Raw genomic sequence first — 20414 nt, forward strand, 5'->3', positions numbered from 1 at the left:
TTGAAGATTAGGTATCAATTTTTTTGTTAACATGGGTATTATAGCTGTACTTCAATGTTTTGAGATTTTGAAATCTGCAATTTAACAGATTATTTTTATATGATGTGACTAAAGTAGTTAAAGGTAAGAGTACCTTCAAGAGAAAGTAAATATAACAAGCAGTTGTTATATATTTATCTGTTTAAATGTAAAGAAGAATGTATTGATTAGAAAATCCTAAAGTTCCTATAGAAAATTCAAAGTTAATTCTTTCTTTTAAAATCAAATCTACTAATCCCTTGTAGGTGAAATTGTTAAGGACAAGATGACTTGCTACTTGCTACACTCCATTGATCAGTTGCTTCCCTCAGCAACAAAGGAGCGTATTGATTTCATTCCACATTATGATACACTTGTGAAAAGTGGAATATATGAATATTATGCTAGTGAAGGACAAAATCCTCTGCGTAAGTATTTCAGGTGTTTTCTAAACAGTAAGTTCATGAGAATGTTGTATTGACAAATAAAGGGCTGTTAAATTAATGTTACTTTTCAAGATGTTTTTAAGTTCAGATTTAATATTAGTGTTTGTGTATATTTTCTATTTGGTAGCAGAGCCATTCGTCATGCTCAAAAAAGTTGCTTGCTCACCCATAAACATATAGTTTATCTGGTAGACTTTCTTCTGTTCCAGCTTCCCCTTGTGTTTAACCCTGATCATTTGTTTAAATGTGGGTTGCAGGATGTCCTAGGGAAGCTACTAATCAGAGTGTTGTTTTATTGGTGAAGTTTGCTGTTTTTTGATCTTCCATTCACATTATAGATTCTTGTAAAGTAGAAAATAATATCCTAAAAATACAGCTCTCTATGCTTTCCCACTTTCAATAATTGTTTTTCCCCTTCTTCCCTTTAGGTTTTCTTTAAATTACTGTTTGGCTGTCTTTAGTTTGCTGCAAGAGTTCCTGGATAATGAATCTGGTTTTAATGGATGCTCCTTCTCCTGGAGATAATAATTTTATTATTTTTGTCTGTTCTCTTTTCAATTTTCAACTAGATAAAGTCATTCAAAGAAAGGGGAATCTAACTGTATGCCACTCTTGTGTACACCATTGCTTCATGGTATTTTTAATTGTAAAACCGAAAATGTTCAGCCTTGAGGTAGTTTATTGGGACCTAGGCTGTTTAAACACTTTTAAGCAGCTTCATGGGATTCTATAAAAGTTTCCAACTTTCAGAGGGTTTACTATCTCTCTGTACCAGTCTCAATATCAAATAACTGGTGCTGTTAAGCCTCCGCAATATGCTGCTTCCAGACAATTCTTAGTAAAATGAACTCCACTCTTAATTAACTTCCTCATGTTCTCATCTCCCTCTAAATTTTCCTGGTGATCTCTGTAAATCACTCTCTCAATTCAAGGAAGATATTACCAAGGTCTTAAATCTTTGGTGCAATTCCTACTTTTTGTAGCTTGTCCTGCAGCAATTTGATATAGAGGACTATGAAACTGACAAGTTTTCTGAATAAAAACTGCCTGCACTCATATTACACATCAGCCTCCGTTGCCTCCTCTCATATGCACATGAAAAACTGATGAAATACGTTTTGTTGTAAATGTTAATTCTTAGAAACTTCTTTCTTTTTTATTTAGCATTTGCTCTTGCAGAATTGATTGATAACTCATTATCAGCTACTTCCCAAAATACGGGTGTACGGAGAATACAGTTAAAGCTGGTAAGACTCTTAAGATTAAGTGTTAAATGGCTCATACTAGATAGGTTTAATTTATCATAGTAACTTAATACATTGTTTTTTTTTTCCTTTTTCAAAATAGTTGTTTGACGACACCCAAGGAAAACCAGCTATTGTTGTGATTGATAATGGAAGAGGCATGTCTTCTAAACAGCTTAATAATTGGGCTGTATATCGATTGTCAAAGTTTACACGACATGGCGATATGGAAAGGTTAGGAAGTTATAATCTCAATTATCGTGAAACACACTATTGATTCATTTTGTCCATTGAATTAGTATAATACCGTAACATTCTTCTTGTAGTTCTAACAACTTAGGAGAGCTTGTGGTAGCAGAATTTCAAAAGATTTCCTGAGAAATAAGGCCCAGTGGAACTTACTCCCACTCAACTGTGTAACTAAAATACGATGAATTAAGAAATGAGTATAATTATTATGAAAGGCTCTCTGTTCAGGAAACTTCTAAAAGACAAAATGGGTGGAATTAAATACCGCATTTTTACTCAAGTCTAGTGTGCAACCAGATGTAATACACACCTCAGTTTTGAGGTGCACATTACAAAAAAAAAACAACGGATTTTCTAAAGGAAGAAAGAGAAGCAATGCTCTTCTAGACAGCTGGCGAGTTCCTTCTTCTTTAGAAATCCTTTTGTAAAGGGGCGCAGTTTCTTCGTCTCTCAGCTGAGAGATGAAGGAGAAATGACTGGGGGGAAAAGATGCTGCTCCACCATCAGGCTGAGGCTGGTGAGTTTGCTAGACTCAGCCTGACAGAGGGAAAGGCACCTTTGATTCATGATTGTTATGTGCCATCTAATGTAAACAATTAAGCCAAAAAAGATGTGCATTATGTTCAAATAAATACGGTGTATTTGGGTAATTGAGTAGACTTGTTGCAGAAACACAACCAGCAAGCTCTAATGCTCTAGTACAGAGGATACACTGGAGCTTCATTATAAAATAAAGAGTTTGGAACCATGATACTCAAAAGTTATCCCTTCTATAACTGAAATGTGGAGATGCTCTTAGTGTTACTAATACAATGACTACCATTACCCGCTACTACCCAGCTAGTAACTTGGCCAGAAGGGAAAAGTGAATGGAATCCCAAAAGCTTTTTTAGACCACATTTGGATTTCCCACATCTGTTCCATGAAGCAGACTGTGGACATTGTTATAAATATAAAATATGGATAAAAGTGACTTGTTGTTAGAATAAATGTATACACTTTGACTAGACACTCTAAGAAATTGATTTTTTCCTCTTGTTAATTTTTATTTATTTATTTTTACTAACAACTCTGTAGTTAGTAGTGTATTTAATAATTTCTGATTTGTCTTTTTATCCATTTTTGGTGTTAGTGATCATTCAGCTTATGTACGACCTCCAGCTGTACATCGCAGTTTAAACAGTGATATATCATATTTTGGGGTTGGTGGCAAACAAGCAGTGTTTTTTATTGGACAATCTGCTAGAGTAAGTAAATATTTGTATTAGTCATTTTGTATATTATGTTTAATTAATATAAAAAACAGCTTGGCACATGGAGCATGATAGGAAAACAAACTAAAAAACAGTCCTATTTGTGGCAAAATGTGTTAATATGTGTATATATGCTGTGTTTATTATTACTGTTATGTTGTGAGATGCTTTGAGTCCCATACATAGAAAAACAGGCTATAAATAAATAAAATAAATAGGAAATAGACAATAAGAAAGTTAAAATAGCCATAGGAATTAAATTTGATTGAAGTACAGTAGAGTCTCACTTATCCAACATAAACGGGCCGGCAGAATGTTGGATAAGTGAATATGTTGGATAATAAGGAGGGATTAAGGAAAAGCCTATTAAACATCAAATTAGGTTATGATTTTACAAATTAAGCACCAAAACATCATGTTATACAGAAATTTGACAGAAAAAGTAGTTCAATATGCAGTAATGCTATGCAATCATCACTGTATTTACAAATTTAGCAACAAAATATCACGATGTATTGAAAACATTGACTACAAAAATGCGTTGGATAATCCAGAATGTTGGATAAGCAAGTGTTGGATAAGGGAGACTCTACTGTATATGTTTGGATGAGATATATTGTACATATCTGAGTAGCTGTTTTAATTATTACCTTGTTACTGTGTTCTGACTAACAGGAAGGAAGTCATTGTTAGGCCAATTTTAACCTATTTGTATGGAGAGGATCCAGTCTGCCATTTTTCTGCTAATCATAGAAACACAGAACACAGTCTCTGGAAGGACATGATAAATACAATCTTTCTGTTCTGGCAAAAGTTTCAGAGGATGTTCAAGCAAACATTCTGGGTAGATAACAAGCAATTGGTGTTTTTCTTCACGATCTCTGTGACTCACACAAATGAGTTGTCTGCACCATTGTCAACTATCACCCAAACTTCTTGGCAATAGCCCCACCAGTTCTTCACATGTTTGTCAATTGCATTTCTCATGTAAATCCTCAGTTCCTTTATGTCTACTGCTGCTGCAGCATCAAGGGGAATGTTCATTACAGATTTTGATTTTCTCGTTGTGGGTTTTTGATGGACTTGTGCCTTTGCTTTTTGGATGTCCATGGTTTGGTTTTTCCTTCTGTGTCTTGTTTGACTTAAGTTGGACAGTTTCTAATACAAGCCAAGCATCTCCCTTTGGGGTTCTTTTTTTTTTTTTGGCGTTGTTTAACAAATATTTTTTATACCAAAATCTCTGAAAGCGATGGCCACTCGGATTATCTTTTGTGCTTTAGAGAAACCTGACATGATGGACATTTGTGAACACATGAAAAATGTGAGGTCTAGGACTCATGCTTCCTTTGTGAGAGCTGTGCTGTATTCTTCTCTTGCAAAAGACTTTTGGATGGCTATACTGTATTATTGAGCATCCTGTGTCTAATAGCTTGCTAATCTCCCATTGATGTGAATCACAGAGACCGCAAAGGAGGACAGGTTGATTTTTATAAGGTCCTTAGCTTTCTCTGCCAAAGAATGCTTGTGCCTCACCAAAGTACAGCTCCCATGATTCCATAGCATTGAGCCATGTCAGTTAACGTGGTGTCAAACTTAGGGAATTCCGAAATGTAGATGCATCCTGGGTTTTTCCCTTTGCCAAATAAACGTTGAAATGTATTTTTGCTATTGTTTAAATGACATATTATTGGTCAAAGAATCTAGAGCAAAAATAACATTTTAAGCAAAACACCTTTTTATTTCTAAAATTCTTCCCATCAATGAGAATTTCAGATTTCTCCATTTTTGGATTTCCCATTCAGTACTGTTTCAAGTTTTGGTATAATTGTGATTGAACAATAATTACAGAAGTATTGAATGTTTTGTTTGCAATCATAGTTTCCAAGAATCTTAATTTTTTTTCTCAATTTATTCCATTTAGATCTTCTGGCCATGTTTTCCTATATATTTGACAACATTACTGTTTTTTCCTCATTTGACTTTTTAATCATACTTGTATATCTGTATAATTTGGGTTAATCTGATTCCTAGTATCTTGCTCTGTGTATGTTGCTGTGATTATGCCTAGTATAAATATGAGTGTTCTGATTCAGTAACTTTTTAAAATATTGAGCAGATGATAAGCAAACCAGCGGGTTCTCAGGATGTTCATGAGCTTGTTCTTTCTAAAGAAGATTTCGAAAAGAAAGAGAAAAACAAAGAATCTGTGTACAGCAGCTACATTAGAAACAGAAAGGTACGATAATTCAATATGTGTTTAATTTTGGTATACTCTGTGGTTTTTTTGTTTTATCTTTGATCATATGGTTCACTTTTGTTTTCTATGTTAGTGCTTTTTGTGAATATAGGTTGGAAATCATCCAAAAAAAATTTAAGTTAAGGGACAGCATAGAATAGATATATAATAATTTGTTTACAGGTGTTCATACTTAGAGGTATGAAACACTTGCAAGATTTCTGTTGCTGCAGAGAAGCACCTGCTAGACTTTTAGCTATTGTAACTGTTTCAATAGTTTTCTTTTCAAATAAACTTTACAGGAAAATCATTTGAAAAGTATTTTTTTCTCAATTTTGTTAAATTTCATTAGATTTTCTATTTCTGTTACTGTATTATGTTCTGTGATACATGAAATTAACTGATAGTATTTCTTATCAAATAACTTCATTTTATTTTTAAATCCTTTCTCATAGCTATGTGACTCTTCTCACATTGTTAATGATGATGAAAGATTTCTGCACAATCTTATAACAGAAGAAGAAGATAAAAAATGTTTCACTGCGGTAGTTATCACTGGTGTTCAACCAGATCATGTGCACTACTTAAAAAATAATTTTCATCTTTGGATAAGGCAGTTGGCGTGAGTTGATTATTGGTTTTATTTTTAATTACTTAAAGGTTATTGATTTATAGATGGACTGTTAAAAACTAGCTTTGTAGTTCCTCAAAGATTTATAGATGTTGCTTCAAATATGTTACATCTGAAGATTAGAGAAACTAATGTACATCTACTTTCCTTCAAGCAATGTTTTTGCAATTTGAAGGATGTGGAAATAATGTCAGGTTGAGGCCGCCCAAACACATGATTTGCACTGCTTTTCTATAAGAGAAGAATGTGGTAAACCATTTCCTGACCTAGCAGACTCTTACAGTCTCTCTTGGTTACCCATTCTTACTTATCCTGGGTATAAGGTGAGAATATGTTTTTAAAAAATCAACATGGACATTAGAAATGTTATCCAGTTGCAGCCACAGACATTCTTCATGCATTTCCATGAAATTATGGTGAGAGAGAGAGAGAGAGAGATAGATAGATAGATAGATAGATAGATAATTTTCATCCTAAATACCTTAAATAAAATAGACCTTGCCCAATCCTGGGAGGTAAGATGTGATTTGTACTTGAGTGGGAGCTGCCAATCAATATGAGATGTTGTAGCTAAATTTTATAGATGTCCATTTGCAAAACACATCTCAATATTCCTTGCTTATGAAAATTCATGGAGTTTCAACATGTGGCTTGAAGGCACTTATACAGAATATGCTTACCACTGTTTTTAGGCTTCCAGTTATGACATGTCAGATCTTTTATTTTTACCTCAAGTTGTTTGCTGCTTGCTTTAATGGTAAGGAATATACTATTACTGTATGTTTAATGTATTCTAATTAAATATTTCAGACACATATATCATTACTATATCCATGGTTCAAAGGGAAATGAAATAAATTTGCCAAAGAAAGAAGGAAGACCTTTTAGTAACATAGACATTGAGGTAGGTGGTGAAGAAGTTTCATTACATAGAAGTGAATACATCAGGTTGAATCTAGAAACCCATTAAAGTACTAGTCTTTTCAGCTCCTCCTCTACAGTATGTTCTAGTCCTCCCCCAGCCCTGAAATCAATCCCTAGAGATATAGAAGCTTCAAAAACAATGTGCATTTAGATTATAGATGTTTATCTTTTATACTTTCTTTTATAAACTGCCCCAGGAATATGTATTTAATGGAAAAATATCAGTGATACTAAATAAATGTGGGGTGTGATATAGTTGGGTATACATTTTTCTTGAATGAGCAAATGCACAAAATATAATGCATAATATTGTATTGTGCTTTTCTGAAGTTTGGTTGTCACACATATCAGTCAACTTAAAAAATAGAGGAAACCGTGGTACTTCATGTTCTTTATAGTCTGTTGGTAAACATGACAAGAAGATGCATGCACAATTGAAGCAAATCATTTTCATTTGTTTTAGATATCAATGTTTGAAAAAGGAAAGACACCCAAGATTATGAATCTTAGAGAAATCAAAGATGACATGCAGACCTTGTATATAAGCACTGCAGCAGATAGTTTTGAGTTCAAGGCTAACGTTGAAGGAGATGGTATAGTAGAAGGCATTATACGTTATCATCCTTTCTTGTACGAAAAAGAAACCTACCCTGAAGACCCTTGCTTTCCTTCAAGTAAGTTGGGGAAAGTTCATATTGCTTCTTGTTGGTATTTGAATAATGAAGATCAAATTTGATAAACTATTGTTTCCAAACATTTCTATATTTTGTGGTGCAGTAGTATATTTAGAAGATATATTGTAAAATAATTAGTTGTTGTCCACATTGCTGTTGTGGACATGGACATTATAATGTTAAGACACACTCCTGTTTTTAAGTGCTAATTTATTTTGTTTGACTTTAATGTTATTTATTTAATTGCAATATAGTCTGTGTTTCTCTTAATAGGAGATCAAAACTGTTCACAGCAATTCTTACTAATTAATTTAAGCAATTCTTACCATATTGACAATCATTTGATAGTTCCTAGCAAATGAGGCAGCGATGCTTTTGTAGTTCTTATAGCACAAGTTCATGGTTTCTCTTCTGCCATGAACCATTCATCTCTGAGCCAGTATGTATATAGTGAGGATATCTTCCCCCAGTTTTGAGGAATTACAAGCTTTTGTCTCTGTGCTACCCAACAATTTAGTTAAAAGGTGTTCCTTTCTCATATTAATAAAATGGACCACTTTCTCCTAGCTAGTAATGCTTTATGTGTGCATCACACACACACCACTGTACCCACTTCCTTTGCTTAGTAGATGTTTGGTACATTTAAGCTGACCCTTAGCAAAAGTATATTTGATATGTTAGACCCTACCAGCAGCATGACCCCTTGCCTCACAGAAGCATGAAATCCCATGACCATGGAAAAGTAGTGCTATGGTAGGCAGTGACAGCTGATAGGTACGTATAATTCTAAGTAAATAATACTGTATATTATTTATCAGCGTGTTTACCTTCTTTCAACATTTGAAACTTTATGTAGGAATAAAAGATGATGATGAAGAAGAAGAAGATGATGAAGCAGACTGTTTTGCAGTGGAAAGGGGAGCTAGAGGGAAAAGACCTATTTTTGAATGTTTTTGGAATGGAAGACTAATCCCATATACAACTGTGGAAGAGTAAGTTTATGCCAATGTTATAACTCATCTAATTTTTATATATATTTTACAAGTTTCTGAACATTGTATTTTACCTTTCAAGATTAGAGTGGTGTGCTGCTCCCAAGAAGAGAGGACCTACACCCATTGAATGTTACAAGAGAATTTCTGGTGTATTATTTACAAATGACAAATTTCAAGTCAGCACCAATAAACTGACTTTCATGGATTTGGAGATAAGGTTAAAAGACAAAAATACAATTTTTACAAGAATTGTTAATGGACAGGTAATATTTCTTTATTTGCTAAAATTGCAGTAGTATATTTAGAAGATATATTGTAAAATAATTAGTTGTTTTTCTAAAACTATTGTTTTATTTCTTGAAGTTCACACGATTTTTTTGTCCCAACTTATCTGCCAGTATTGTGTCTCGGTGTCAGGGTGTCCTGGCAGAATGTTCTCCAGTGGGTCCTGTGTTTGTCCAGTGCACTAATGATGATTATTGAGCTCTTGCAGACTTAAGCGCCTGAAGTGGCAGTACTGTGCAACTTTTGAAATTATTCTAGAGTACTGCACAAAAGAAAAAAAGAAAAATAGTTCTGTCCAATTACCTGGCACAGTACCAGACCAAATCAATTGGTGGAAATTTAGGGAATCATTATAGAGTTGGAGAAGACCCCAAGAGCCAATCCAATCCAACCCCCTTCTGCCAAGAACACAATCAAAGCACCTCCTGGCAGATGGCCATCCAGCGTTTGCTTCAAAACCTCGAGAGAAGTAGACTACCATTCCCCAGGGCAGCATATTTCGCTGTCAAAATAGCTCAACATCAGGAAATTCTTCCTAATGTTTAGGTGGAATCTCCTTTCCTGCAATTTAAATCAATTGCTCCATGTCCTAGACTCCAGGTCAGCAGAAACAATCCTACCTCCTCCATATGACATGTTTTAAAATATTTAAACATGTCTTTCATGTCCCCTCAGCCTTCTTTTCTCCAAGCTAAACATACTCAGCTCCCTCAGATGTTCCTTATAGGACTTGGCTTTCAAGTTTTTGATCATTTTGATCACTCTTCTCTAGATACATGATAAATAGCAGCCCCTAATAGGATGTCAAGTGCTTGTAAAAGCCTTGGGTTATGTATTTATTCTAAATCAATATTTAGAAGTAAAATTACAACAGGCAATTTTAAAGTCGACAAGTAAATGAGAACCAGTATGATGTAATGGAAATTGGGTTATTTTCAAAAAGTGGAAGTAGAATAAAAATTCCCATGATAAGAATGTTGTTATCTTTTGCAGTAAGGGTAAAATAATTGTTTTGCATTCCTTTAAAGAAAGGTCAAATAGAAATGAAATTGTGGTTTTTTTTATTAGACTAGGCCTGAAAAACAAGTTATCAATAGATTATTACATGATATTTGTAATTTAATTTTTTTGAAAAAAAATTATTTATTCAAGAATGAGAAAATTTATACAAAAAGAAACTTTCAGAAAATATAAATGCTGATTAATGTTAACTTCTAATATATTTACAAATCTCTTCATAGGCGCAGAGAATGAAAATTGACAGAGAATTTGCATCATGGCTCAAAGAGTGCCACGAAAAGTATGACAAGCAGATAAAATTTTCTCACTTCAAAGGACTAATTACACGCCCTGAAGTGTCTTCCAAAAGAATGCAGCGTCCCTGGGCTACATATTCAGCAATCGAGTGGGATGGAAAAACATATAAAGTTGAACAGCTAGTAAGTTAACAGTTTGCTGGAGAAGCAGATACTTAAAATATGAAGTAATATACCATTATTTGAAGGTTTCCATAGTCAGGTTAACAGCTTGCTAGAGAAGCAGATACTTAATGTGCCATTGTTTGAAAGTTTCCATAGTCAAACGTTTGAGGTGAATACAGTTGAATTCTATCTTGTTAAAATAATGTTTGCTAGGTAAAGTATTCATGATTGTTCTGTGTAATACAAAATTCTCAATGATGAACATTTTATATACTGTAAATATCTAAATTAAGATGGCATCAATGGGGTTAAGAGTCAATGTGCAACCATTTGAAAATATATAGCATTTTCCAAAAACACATTTTAAAACCCTTTCAGTTTGTAATTGTTGTTCATTCAAACTGTATTTCATATACCAAAGATGTTAATTTTATGCAAAACAATATTTTATAATTGCTACATAAATTTTGCATTCTTAAATTGGCAAAGTGCAATGGAAATCTCTAGTTTTGACACCTTTTGGGCGGGGGGGGGGGGGGAGTACCATTCTTGATCTCAGATTTGTGCTTCTGAATTCTTTTTGATAGAAATTCTCCTGTTTATCCCTATGTGGGATGCAAAGCTGTATTGATAAGAGAAGGTGGCACATATCACATTGGGACATGAACAAGTGAATGAAGCTCTGATGTTATGGGTGACATTTCTCAACTCTGCATTTGCTTTTGACATTGCCAGAGCAGATGTAGGAACAGAAATAACATGTGAAGTTTTGAAAGGCAGTGCTGTCACCCACAACATTGAGTAAGATTTTAATTTTAGCCAGAGTAACATTTTTTCTACTTTCTACATTCCGTGCCATTGTATCAGCTCACCAGTAGCTGATAGACATTTTTACAGACAGTGAATTGAAATATAAAGTACATGTGGCATAAACATGAAACTCCCCACAGGTCCTTCAGGCTGTTCTCCCGTAAGAGAGCTAGTGAAACAATATATTTCTCTGTAAGATTTAAGTTTAAATAGGGAAGACCTTTTAAGAGCCAAATTCTGCATACTAGTATCAATACATTTATCGGAAATTCCTTTTGGCTATTGAAGGCCTACAGTCAATAGAAACATTCCAGGATTGTTGTTGTCTTTTAAAAAACAGTAAAGATGTTTTTGTCTTAATCCCTTAGGTAAAATCAATTAAAACAGTTCCAATATACCATGGAAGTATACAAAACTTTTTTCTATATGGAGATCATGATGGAGATGTGTATGCTCCAGGAGGATTTGTTCAATTAGCTTTGGTAAGTGAATAGTTCAAATTTTGAATTAAGGTTAGGCAAATGCAAGGGATTGTACTGCTGCATGGGGCCCTACCCCTTCCCTTTAATTACCCAATGTTTCCCAATAAAATGGGTGTAAGACATTCTCTCCCATGACTTTTTCCACCCACAATATTTTTATTGTTAACACATCTTGTCTGCACTTAGTTTTCATTAGTGCTCATACTAATTCATACTTCATTTTCATGTAACATTTTTGTGTGCACTTTCTTTTTTAATACATTCTTCTCTTTGATAACATTTTCATTGTTAACACCCCTCATCCCCACCCCCATCATCCTTCCCCACTGTCCACATATTTACCCTATGTCTTTCTCTTTAAACCATGTATACAATTTCCTTAATTTCTGTACAATATTTACATTGGCTTCGCCTCTTTCTATCAATTCTATATATGTCTTCCATTTATTTTTAATTTCTTCTGTTTTAGCCTCCTGTGTATCCTCCCAAATTACACATGCTATAATTTTGTATTGGAACTGATCATAAATATAGTTATTTCAATTTTATCTTGCTCAACTCATGCACAGCTCCTCTGTCCCATGACTTATAGTGTCCCAACATTCTCTGGTGTACTTCTGCTGACTGTTTTGCTGCATTTGGGAGCTTCCTCCAAATCTGTTCTAGTGTAACCAGTTTGAATAATGTCCCATTGGGCTCTAATCCCCAGGGCCCTAAAACACAGCAAAATATCAATAGCATTTTATAACTCTTATCAGTTATATTTTGGATGGAACAAAATGTTTTTCCCAAAAAGTGGGAGTGAGGAGATGGGAATTCTTAGGAGGATCCAGCCACAAAAACAGCCTGCAGCCCATCCTTTTCCCAATTTTGTTTTTCCTGAACCCAATAAAATTTCCATATGAAAGTCTTTGTTTTTTGTCTGTATGTTCTTTTTAAAAAATATTAAAAATAACGCTATTTTAATTGTTCAGTGAATCCTGCAACAAATTCAGGACAAGTTGAGTGACATATATCCTTCCTAACCATTTTTATGATTTTTACTCTGAATTAAACAGCAGTAAAAAAGAAATTAAGTGCATGGAAGTAGGCATCTTGCCTATAAAATGAATAGCTTATTGAGGGCACAATCCTCCTTTAAAACAAAAAGTATGCTCCTCAGGCTCATCCTTTATTAAGCTAATACTTTGTTAATGGACATATATTTTATGAAATTAACCAGTTAACAGTTGTAATATTTACAACTCTAATTTAAATTATACAGATCTAAAAAATAAGAGGTGTGTCAGCAAATCAGAAATTATGTATTTACTATATTTACTTTAATAGCATGTGTGTGTTCCTTCCTTCATTTTAAACACTAACAGTTTCAATTTTTAGGAACCCCAAGCACTATATGATGAAATAATGGTTATTCCAATACACAAACTTGATCGTTCAGCATCTGACACAGCACTGAAAAGATACATTGAAGAAGAAATGGCCAGGTAAGTTTCTATAGACAAACTAATTGAGAAATTGTCTTTTTGTTGATTGTTTAATGAAATTTATTTCCTTTGGTTTGGAATTAAAAGGCCACTATTAGTGAATTAATTTCATGGGTTTTGAATAATTTATCAGTCAATTAATGGATTAAGAATACAATCTCAGTTGGAGAGATGGCTATCAATTGCTGTTCTAAATTCAAATCCCTCCTTGCATGGGATGCTTGAAATCATTTAATAAAATGTTACTTGGCATTGTGACCGTGTCGTTGCTCTGGATAATATTTGAATATGGTGCATTTCAAGTCCTTCCTTAGCTCCACTATCATAGCACCCTTCTTCAACCTTATTTTTTAGTGGAAGGAATTCCCTTATGTTTCAATAATTTAGCCAACAGAAGATGTTTTAATATGCTCTCTAACCAAAAATTTGAGATGAGCCAGAACAAGAGAATACATTCTGCCAGGATGGGATTTCTGTTATTAAGGGATGTTTCAGCTTAATTTTGTATTATAGCAAATGGAAAAGAGCTATAATTACACTGTCAGCTAGCAGTGTATGAATATGAATTAAAATAGATTTGATGAAGAAACTGTCCTTCCTTTTTTCCAGATGATATCTTTCCTGTTTGTTGGAGAAATCACTGTTTTAGAAGTTTTTTTTCTTTTTTGAAAATGAAATGAGAATGCCTCTAAAATAACAATTACCCATATTTTCTCAAATGTAGTGCACCATAGATTGTAATGCATACCTCAATTTGAAAGGCACATTACCAAAAAAAAAAAAAAAAAAAAAGGATTTTCTATTCATTTTGTGCTCATTCCCACCAGGGTGCAAACAGAAGTGATTCCACTTGCAGCTTTGGCTGGGGGGGCTGCTTTGCCTCTCAGCTGACTAGAGACATGAGTGAAGCCAGCTGGGAAGGAGAGGGGGGGGAGCTTTCTGTGCTTCTCCCAGCTGGAGAAGCAACAGAAAGCAAAGGTTGGAAGGGAGGGGGGGCATTCTGGCACCCCCCCAGTTTGGAGAAGTGACAGAAAACCAGGATTTGAAGGGAAGGGAGCTTCCTAGCGCTTCCCTGGTTCAGAAAAGCAACATAAAGTCGGGTCTTGAAGGAAGGAGGGGCTTTCTGTCACTTCTCCCAGCCGGAAAAGCAACAGAAAGTCGGGGGAAGGGAGGGGGACTTTCTGCAAAGGGGCATGGTTTCCCAGTTGGCCTCATTCAGAACCTGAATGAGCGTAGTTGGGAATCCCCTTTAGGTGAGCAAATGTAATGTGTCATCAAATCTAATGCACACCCCAATTTTGGCAAGGTCGTTTAGACAAAAAGATGTGCATTACATTCGAATAAATACAGTACCCCAGCAGTCTTTAAAGTACATTTATATTTAAATGAACTGAATGAATATAATTGATTGAATTGATCACAGTTTCTTTCTCTTATTAGGCTTCCTGATAAGTTGTCAGTCACATGGCCTGAAGGAGATGAATTGTTACCAGATGAAACAAAACTTGCTGGGTCTACTATAGGTATTTAGTAATTTCAGACATGGTTTAATTTAAAGCCACATTCAGGTATTACTCTGCTTATTAAAATATTCAAGCAAAGAGCAGGCTTGTGCTGAGTAGTTCTTAACATGGCATGCTATAGTTCTTCTAATCACTACAATACAGCATGGAATTTTACAAAAATGAATATTTAACATATGCAACTTCATTTATGGAGGGCTTTTCACAACCCAAACACACAGAGTTCTGGGACATGTAGAAATCTCAAAATACAGGCATAAAAATCAGTTTAGGATCTAACTTGCAAATTATACTAAACTGTAGATGTTTTAAAGTCTTTTTTGTGACTTTGTTGTTGTTGTTTTTTTTTGCAGGTGCATTAAAGGTTGAAATTTTGAATAAAAAAGGAGAGCCTATGCAAAAACTTCCAGGCTCAAGGCATGGAGGATCAAAGAAACTGCTTGTGGAACTAAAGGTTATTTTGGATTGTAAGTATCCCTATTTTTTCCCTAGCTTATTAAAAAAAACTTTATATATGTGCATTAAAATTGTTTTCCACAGACAATGTACTGAAGATTTAGAGTCCTAATCTTTTTAAAATTTGTCGGCACATTTCCTTGCTTTTGAGAAGTTTTGAAGTCACAGGATCTGGACTTAACATGGAAACTGGTGAAAAATGTATAGAATCATAGATTAATAAGAGTTGTATATGTCCCAAAGAACATTTGGTCCAACAGCCTGCTATGCAAGAATCCAAAAATAAAATAGTCCTGAGATATGGCCATCCACATGCAGAAAAGGGAAAGTCCACTTGCTTCTTTAATCTTTTCTTCCACAATTTAACAGCAGAAAATTCTTCCAAATGTTTAAGTGGGATCTCTTGTAATTTGTCTCCATTGATTCATGTACTAGTCTCTGGAGTGGTGGAAAATAAGTGTTTTCCTCTAGCTTCTACATGATATCCTATCATATATTTAAATATGGCTATTATGTCACTTTCCAGTCTTCCCTCTTCCAAATTAAACATATCCTCTCTTCTTTAGGCATTCCTCACAGTTGTTTGTTTCCATATTATTTTTCCCTCTGCAGACATATATTCAAGTCATGAATACCCTTCTTAAACTGTGTGTCCCAGAACTATGCGTAATATTGCATATGAAGTCTGATCAAATCACAATTTATAGGATTACCTCTCTTGACCTTTATATTATACTTGTGCTGATTCATGCTAGAATTATGTTGACTTTTTGACCACTGTTTCTTGCTGCACTGCTAAATTGTGTTTCTCTTGTGGTCTATTTAAGCACAGGATTCTTTTCACAAGTATTGTTTTCAAGCCAGATTTCACTAAAGCTGTATTTGTGCATTTTCTTTTTCCTGCCTCAACCTTCCATTTATCCTTGTTGATATTCATTTTGTTAGTTTGAGTTAGGAAAACATGATGTAAATCATATCCTCCAAAGTGGACTTGGACTATGGATGCCAAACATATTATCAGGGACAATGCTTACTCCTTGTCCCAGTTCCAAAGTTGAAGTGGAGAAAAAATGTAATAAATAAGGTAATTTCTGACCTTCTGTAGAGGTATGATACCAAATCAAGGTCAAGAGGAAGGCAAGTCCTGACAATCTCCATTGGATTTTTAGCTACAGAAAAGAAATAAAAATAGTGAATCCTTATATTTTGTTTCGAGTGCCCAGTTTTGTTGGTGTAGCTTAAAATGGTCTTAATACTGTAGTTTTATCCTCTATTACTATGCCCTGTTAGTCAGATACAGGATGATATAGAAGTATCATAAAGAATAAATATCCAATTTACCTATAGAAAAAGAAAGATTAAGCTATAATGGCAAACTCACAAAAGCTTTCTATGAAGAATAAGGTATGCATTAAAAGACATGTACAGCATACTGTTTATTAATTATGATGATGTAATTCTCATCTGTATAAAAACATCACTGTGTCATTAATTAGTTTGCTATTTTTTCTCAGTGTACTCTGTGAATGCACACTAGTGGAGAAGACTGCGCCTGCGCAGGCTCCAACAGAAACTCTTCCAAGCTAAAAGTTTGAATTTTGGTGGTAACCCTGCCCTTCTCCCCGCAGGGCATATAAGGCAGCCTTGGGCGCTCGCTCCCCAGTTCCTTTTTTTCTGCCGCAAAGCTCGCTTCAGACTCTTTGTTCTCTGATGTCTACCACGGGTTTCAAGCATTGGACCCAGTGTGCTGCCAAGATTCCGGACTCCGATGGCCACGCCAAGTGCCTCCTTTGTCTTGGCGAGGGCCATGTTGTTGGTTCCTGACGCCACTGCTTAGCCCTTGCAGTGCAAGCCAGAAAGAACAGGGCGGCCAGACTTATAGTGGCTCTCTACCAAAAGATGCTCACACCTGAACCAGCTGCTTCGACCTCTGCATCGATGTCGACAGGCGCCCTCCATCTCCTCGAAAGCCTCCAAGGCTTCGAAGGCCACAAAACTGGCCTGCATGGTGACTACTGCCGCAGTGTCAACTCAGTTGGGCAAGGTGGGGCCTTCCTCGACCTCAAGCTCTCTAACGTCGGTGATGTCAACTCGATCCCACGTGGCTTCACCGCCATCGACCTTGGCGATGAAGATCGCCTTTTAGAGGGCCCAAGAGGAGTCTCGCGTACCCAGTCTGACTCGGCAGCTGCTTGCCCGATCCTGCCTACTTCAGGCAGATCCATGCGGGCGCCCTTCAAGCAGCCCCCCCCCCCGCAAAGAAGCGCATGACTCAATGCTCTTCTTCGGCCTCCTCGTGAAGGGATGTCCGCTCTTCCTCAGCTAACTCGTTGAGAAGGTCCTCGCCCATCCAACCGGTTCGATCGGCCACCCGGTCTCCACCTCAGCAACTATCTGTGGGTGAAATGCAGGACTCACCCCACCACTCGACCCAGACGGTGGTCAGGGTGCCTGAGCTGGAGCCCCCTTCTAAACGGCGTCAGCACCGGCAGGAGTTGTTTCCTCCACAACCTACCCTGGAGCCGGGAAAGCAGACTTCTCGTTTGGCTCGAGCTGCCCAGGCCTCAGCCTCCAGGGAACCTCGGCCATCTACCGCTGTTGCTCTTGAGGTTCTGCCCCCTCCAGAGACTATGGTTTCCTCTCCTCCTCGATCCCCTCAAGGTACCGAGGATGATGAGCTCGACATTGACCGCCCAGAGTCTGGCTTCGGTCTCGTCTTTAGGACTTGATCTCTCACCGCCCCATAATGCCTATGAGGTCAATCTGCCCTCCCCAACAGACAGTGTCCGGGCCTTTGCCACTCAGATGGTTAGAATGGCAGACGCCCTCAACCTCAAGATCAAGCAACTTCTAAGGCTGTGACCGAACCTGTCTTCAAAAGGGTCCAAGCACAGGCCCCTCCGGCAACCCTGCTGCCCTTCCTTCCATATCTGCTGGATGTTATCCAGGCCTCTTGGAAGACTCCCTCCTCAATACCGCCAACCTCGAAGAGGATCGAGGCCAGGTATCATACAGACGATGATGCCTTGGAATGGCTCAAACACCATCCAGATCCAAACTCGATGGTGGTCAAAGCTGCCCAATCTTCCGGTCTCCAGTCGAACACGCCGGCTGACAGAGAGGGGAAGGGATTTGACGCAGTGGGGCCCTTCTCCTTTGCAGGATGGCTAACTATGGAGCCTGCATGGGGGCCCACCAGCAGATACTCTGGGAAAAGGCCCAGCCCTTCTTTGCAAAGCTTTCCGATGAAGACTGTTCAGTCCTCACGACACTGCAGCAGGAGGCAGATTACCAAATACAGATGGCCAAACACACTGGTGATACCACCGGCAAGATGATCGCCCATGCGGTTGCCATTCGTCGCCATTCCTGGCTAAGGTCCTCAGGACTTTCGTCTTCCTCCAGGCAGGTCATAGAAGACTTTCCATTCAATGCTTTGGGCCTGTTCAACTCAGGTCCTGATGACAAAGTGAAGTCTAACCATGACTTTAAGATCTTAGCCTCAAAGTGCGGAGTCGAGCAGTTCCATGATCAATGTACCCAGTGGTATCCTCACCGTTACCGGCGTTACCCGCTTCACTCCTTTTGCCAGCAAGGATTCAGGCAGTCTTCGGGGTCCAGTCAGCAAGGCCAGCAGCAGCATCGTCGCCAGCAGCAGGCCTCCAAACATTGGGACCAAGGTGCCTCCGCTCCTCCCCAGGCCCACCGTCGAACCTGACGCCATGCTCCTCGGTACCGTCTACACTTTCGATACCATTGCAGCTGCCATGCCTGCTCGTCAACTCCCACCTCTACCACCCTCTTCCGCCTGCCATTTTGGGGACTGCCTAGCCTCCTTCTGTCACGAATGGGAGACTATCACTGGGTGCCTGGGTTCTCCAGATTGTCCAAGAGGGATATGCCTTAGAATTCGAAGAGCTGCCTCCCATGGACCGCGTCTTCCATACCGATCCCTCGCCGGAGATCTGCGCTGAGGTCAACTCCCTCCTCGCCAAGGGTGCCATTCGACCTTCTCCATCCGAGCAGGACCCTCAGAGTTTCTTCTCCAGATACTTTACCATCCCAAAGAGGGGAGGAGGCCTCCACCCTATCCTGGACTTAAGGGCGCTGAACCAGTTCATCCGCCCAACAAAGTTCCGGATGGTCTCCATGCGTTTATTCTCCCAATGCTTCAGCGGGGAGACTACTTAGCATCCATAGACTTACATGACGCGTACTTCCACATTTCCATATGGCAGTCCCACAGGCACTTCCTCTGCTTCAAGATCCTCTATCAGACTTACCAGTTTGCGGTCCTTCCCTTCGGTCTCGTAATGGCACCAAGGGTGTTCATCAAGGTAGTGGCCATTGTTGCGGCCCACCTCAGGAAGCAAGGCATTGCCATGTTCCCGTATCTTGGCCTCCAGTTGAACGCTGAAAAGTCCCACCTCGCCCCGTCAAGAAAGATACGTTTCATCAGGGCTTTCTTCAACTCTGTCACCCAGATGGCTTCCCTCCCAATGGACAGGTTCCTTGCCCTACAACACCAGATATCAGCCTGCGAAAACAACAGCAGGATTTGAGCTCTGTCTAGCCAGGTCCTTTTTGGCCACATGGCCTCCACGGTTCTGGTTACTCCATTTGCCAGGTTACGCCTCAGGCCACTGCAGAGGTGGTTCATAGACGTTTTCAAGCTGCTTCGTCACCCCAGTTCCAGGTTCCTCACTGTACCGTCGCACGTACATCAGTCCCTCCTCTGGTGGAAGACTCGGTTCAATGTCTGCAAGGGCCTTCCCTTCCATCCGCCGCTACTGTCGGTCACCAGAACGACTGACTCGTCTAACTACGCCTGGGGAGCCCACCTTGACGGCCTCACGGTCCAAGGTCTCTGCCCCCCCCCCCCCCCCGGAAAAGGCCCATCACATAAACTTTCTGGAACTTCTTGCTGTCTTCAAAGCCCTCAAGGCTTTTGCCCGGTTAATAGCCCACAAGACTTTTTAGGTCCAGACGGACAACACGGTGGCGATGTACTACATCAACAAACAGGGTGGCACCGGGTCGAGGAAACTGATGTCCCTCTCCACCCGGGTTTGGCTTTGGTGCATAGCCCACAGCGTTTTCCTCGTGGCCCTCCACCTTCCGGGTCTGCAGAATGGCAGGATGATGAGCTCCTCTAACGATTGGCAGCTCGATGATGAGCAGGATGATGAGCTCCTCTAACGATTGAGCAGGATGATGAGCTCCTCTTAACGATTGGCAGCTTGATCCCGAGACTCCATTCTGTCTTCGACGACTGGGGAT

General features: G+C 38.2%; 1 protein-coding gene across 2 annotated transcripts in view; it reads left to right on the plus strand.

Annotated features, from left to right (window-relative positions):
* Positions 1-20414, plus strand: part of smchd1 (structural maintenance of chromosomes flexible hinge domain containing 1) — a 114324-nt gene that overhangs the window by 11182 nt on the left and 82728 nt on the right. Inside the window, exons 3-17 of one of the 2 annotated variants that reach the window (XM_062980466.1) lie at positions 285-446; positions 1629-1711; positions 1812-1942; positions 3090-3204; positions 5327-5446; positions 5902-6068; positions 6888-6981; positions 7465-7675; positions 8532-8667; positions 8750-8933; positions 10197-10394; positions 11555-11668; positions 13049-13155; positions 14596-14678; positions 15032-15145. In XM_062980466.1, the coding sequence (XP_062836536.1) occupies positions 285-446; positions 1629-1711; positions 1812-1942; positions 3090-3204; positions 5327-5446; positions 5902-6068; positions 6888-6981; positions 7465-7675; positions 8532-8667; positions 8750-8933; positions 10197-10394; positions 11555-11668; positions 13049-13155; positions 14596-14678; positions 15032-15145 (2019 nt within the window). Of the gene's footprint in view, positions 1-284; positions 447-892; positions 1712-1811; positions 1943-3089; positions 3205-5326; positions 5447-5901; positions 6069-6887; positions 6982-7464; positions 7676-8531; positions 8668-8749; positions 8934-10196; positions 10395-11554; positions 11669-13048; positions 13156-14595; positions 14679-15031; positions 15146-20414 lie in introns of those variants that run through there. The other variant, XM_062980467.1, reaches the window with a different exon arrangement.

The sequence above is a fragment of the Anolis carolinensis genome, chromosome 4 (assembly GCF_035594765.1).
Source record: "Anolis carolinensis isolate JA03-04 chromosome 4, rAnoCar3.1.pri, whole genome shotgun sequence".
In the NCBI taxonomy this organism is placed as follows: domain Eukaryota; kingdom Metazoa; phylum Chordata; class Lepidosauria; order Squamata; family Dactyloidae; genus Anolis; species Anolis carolinensis.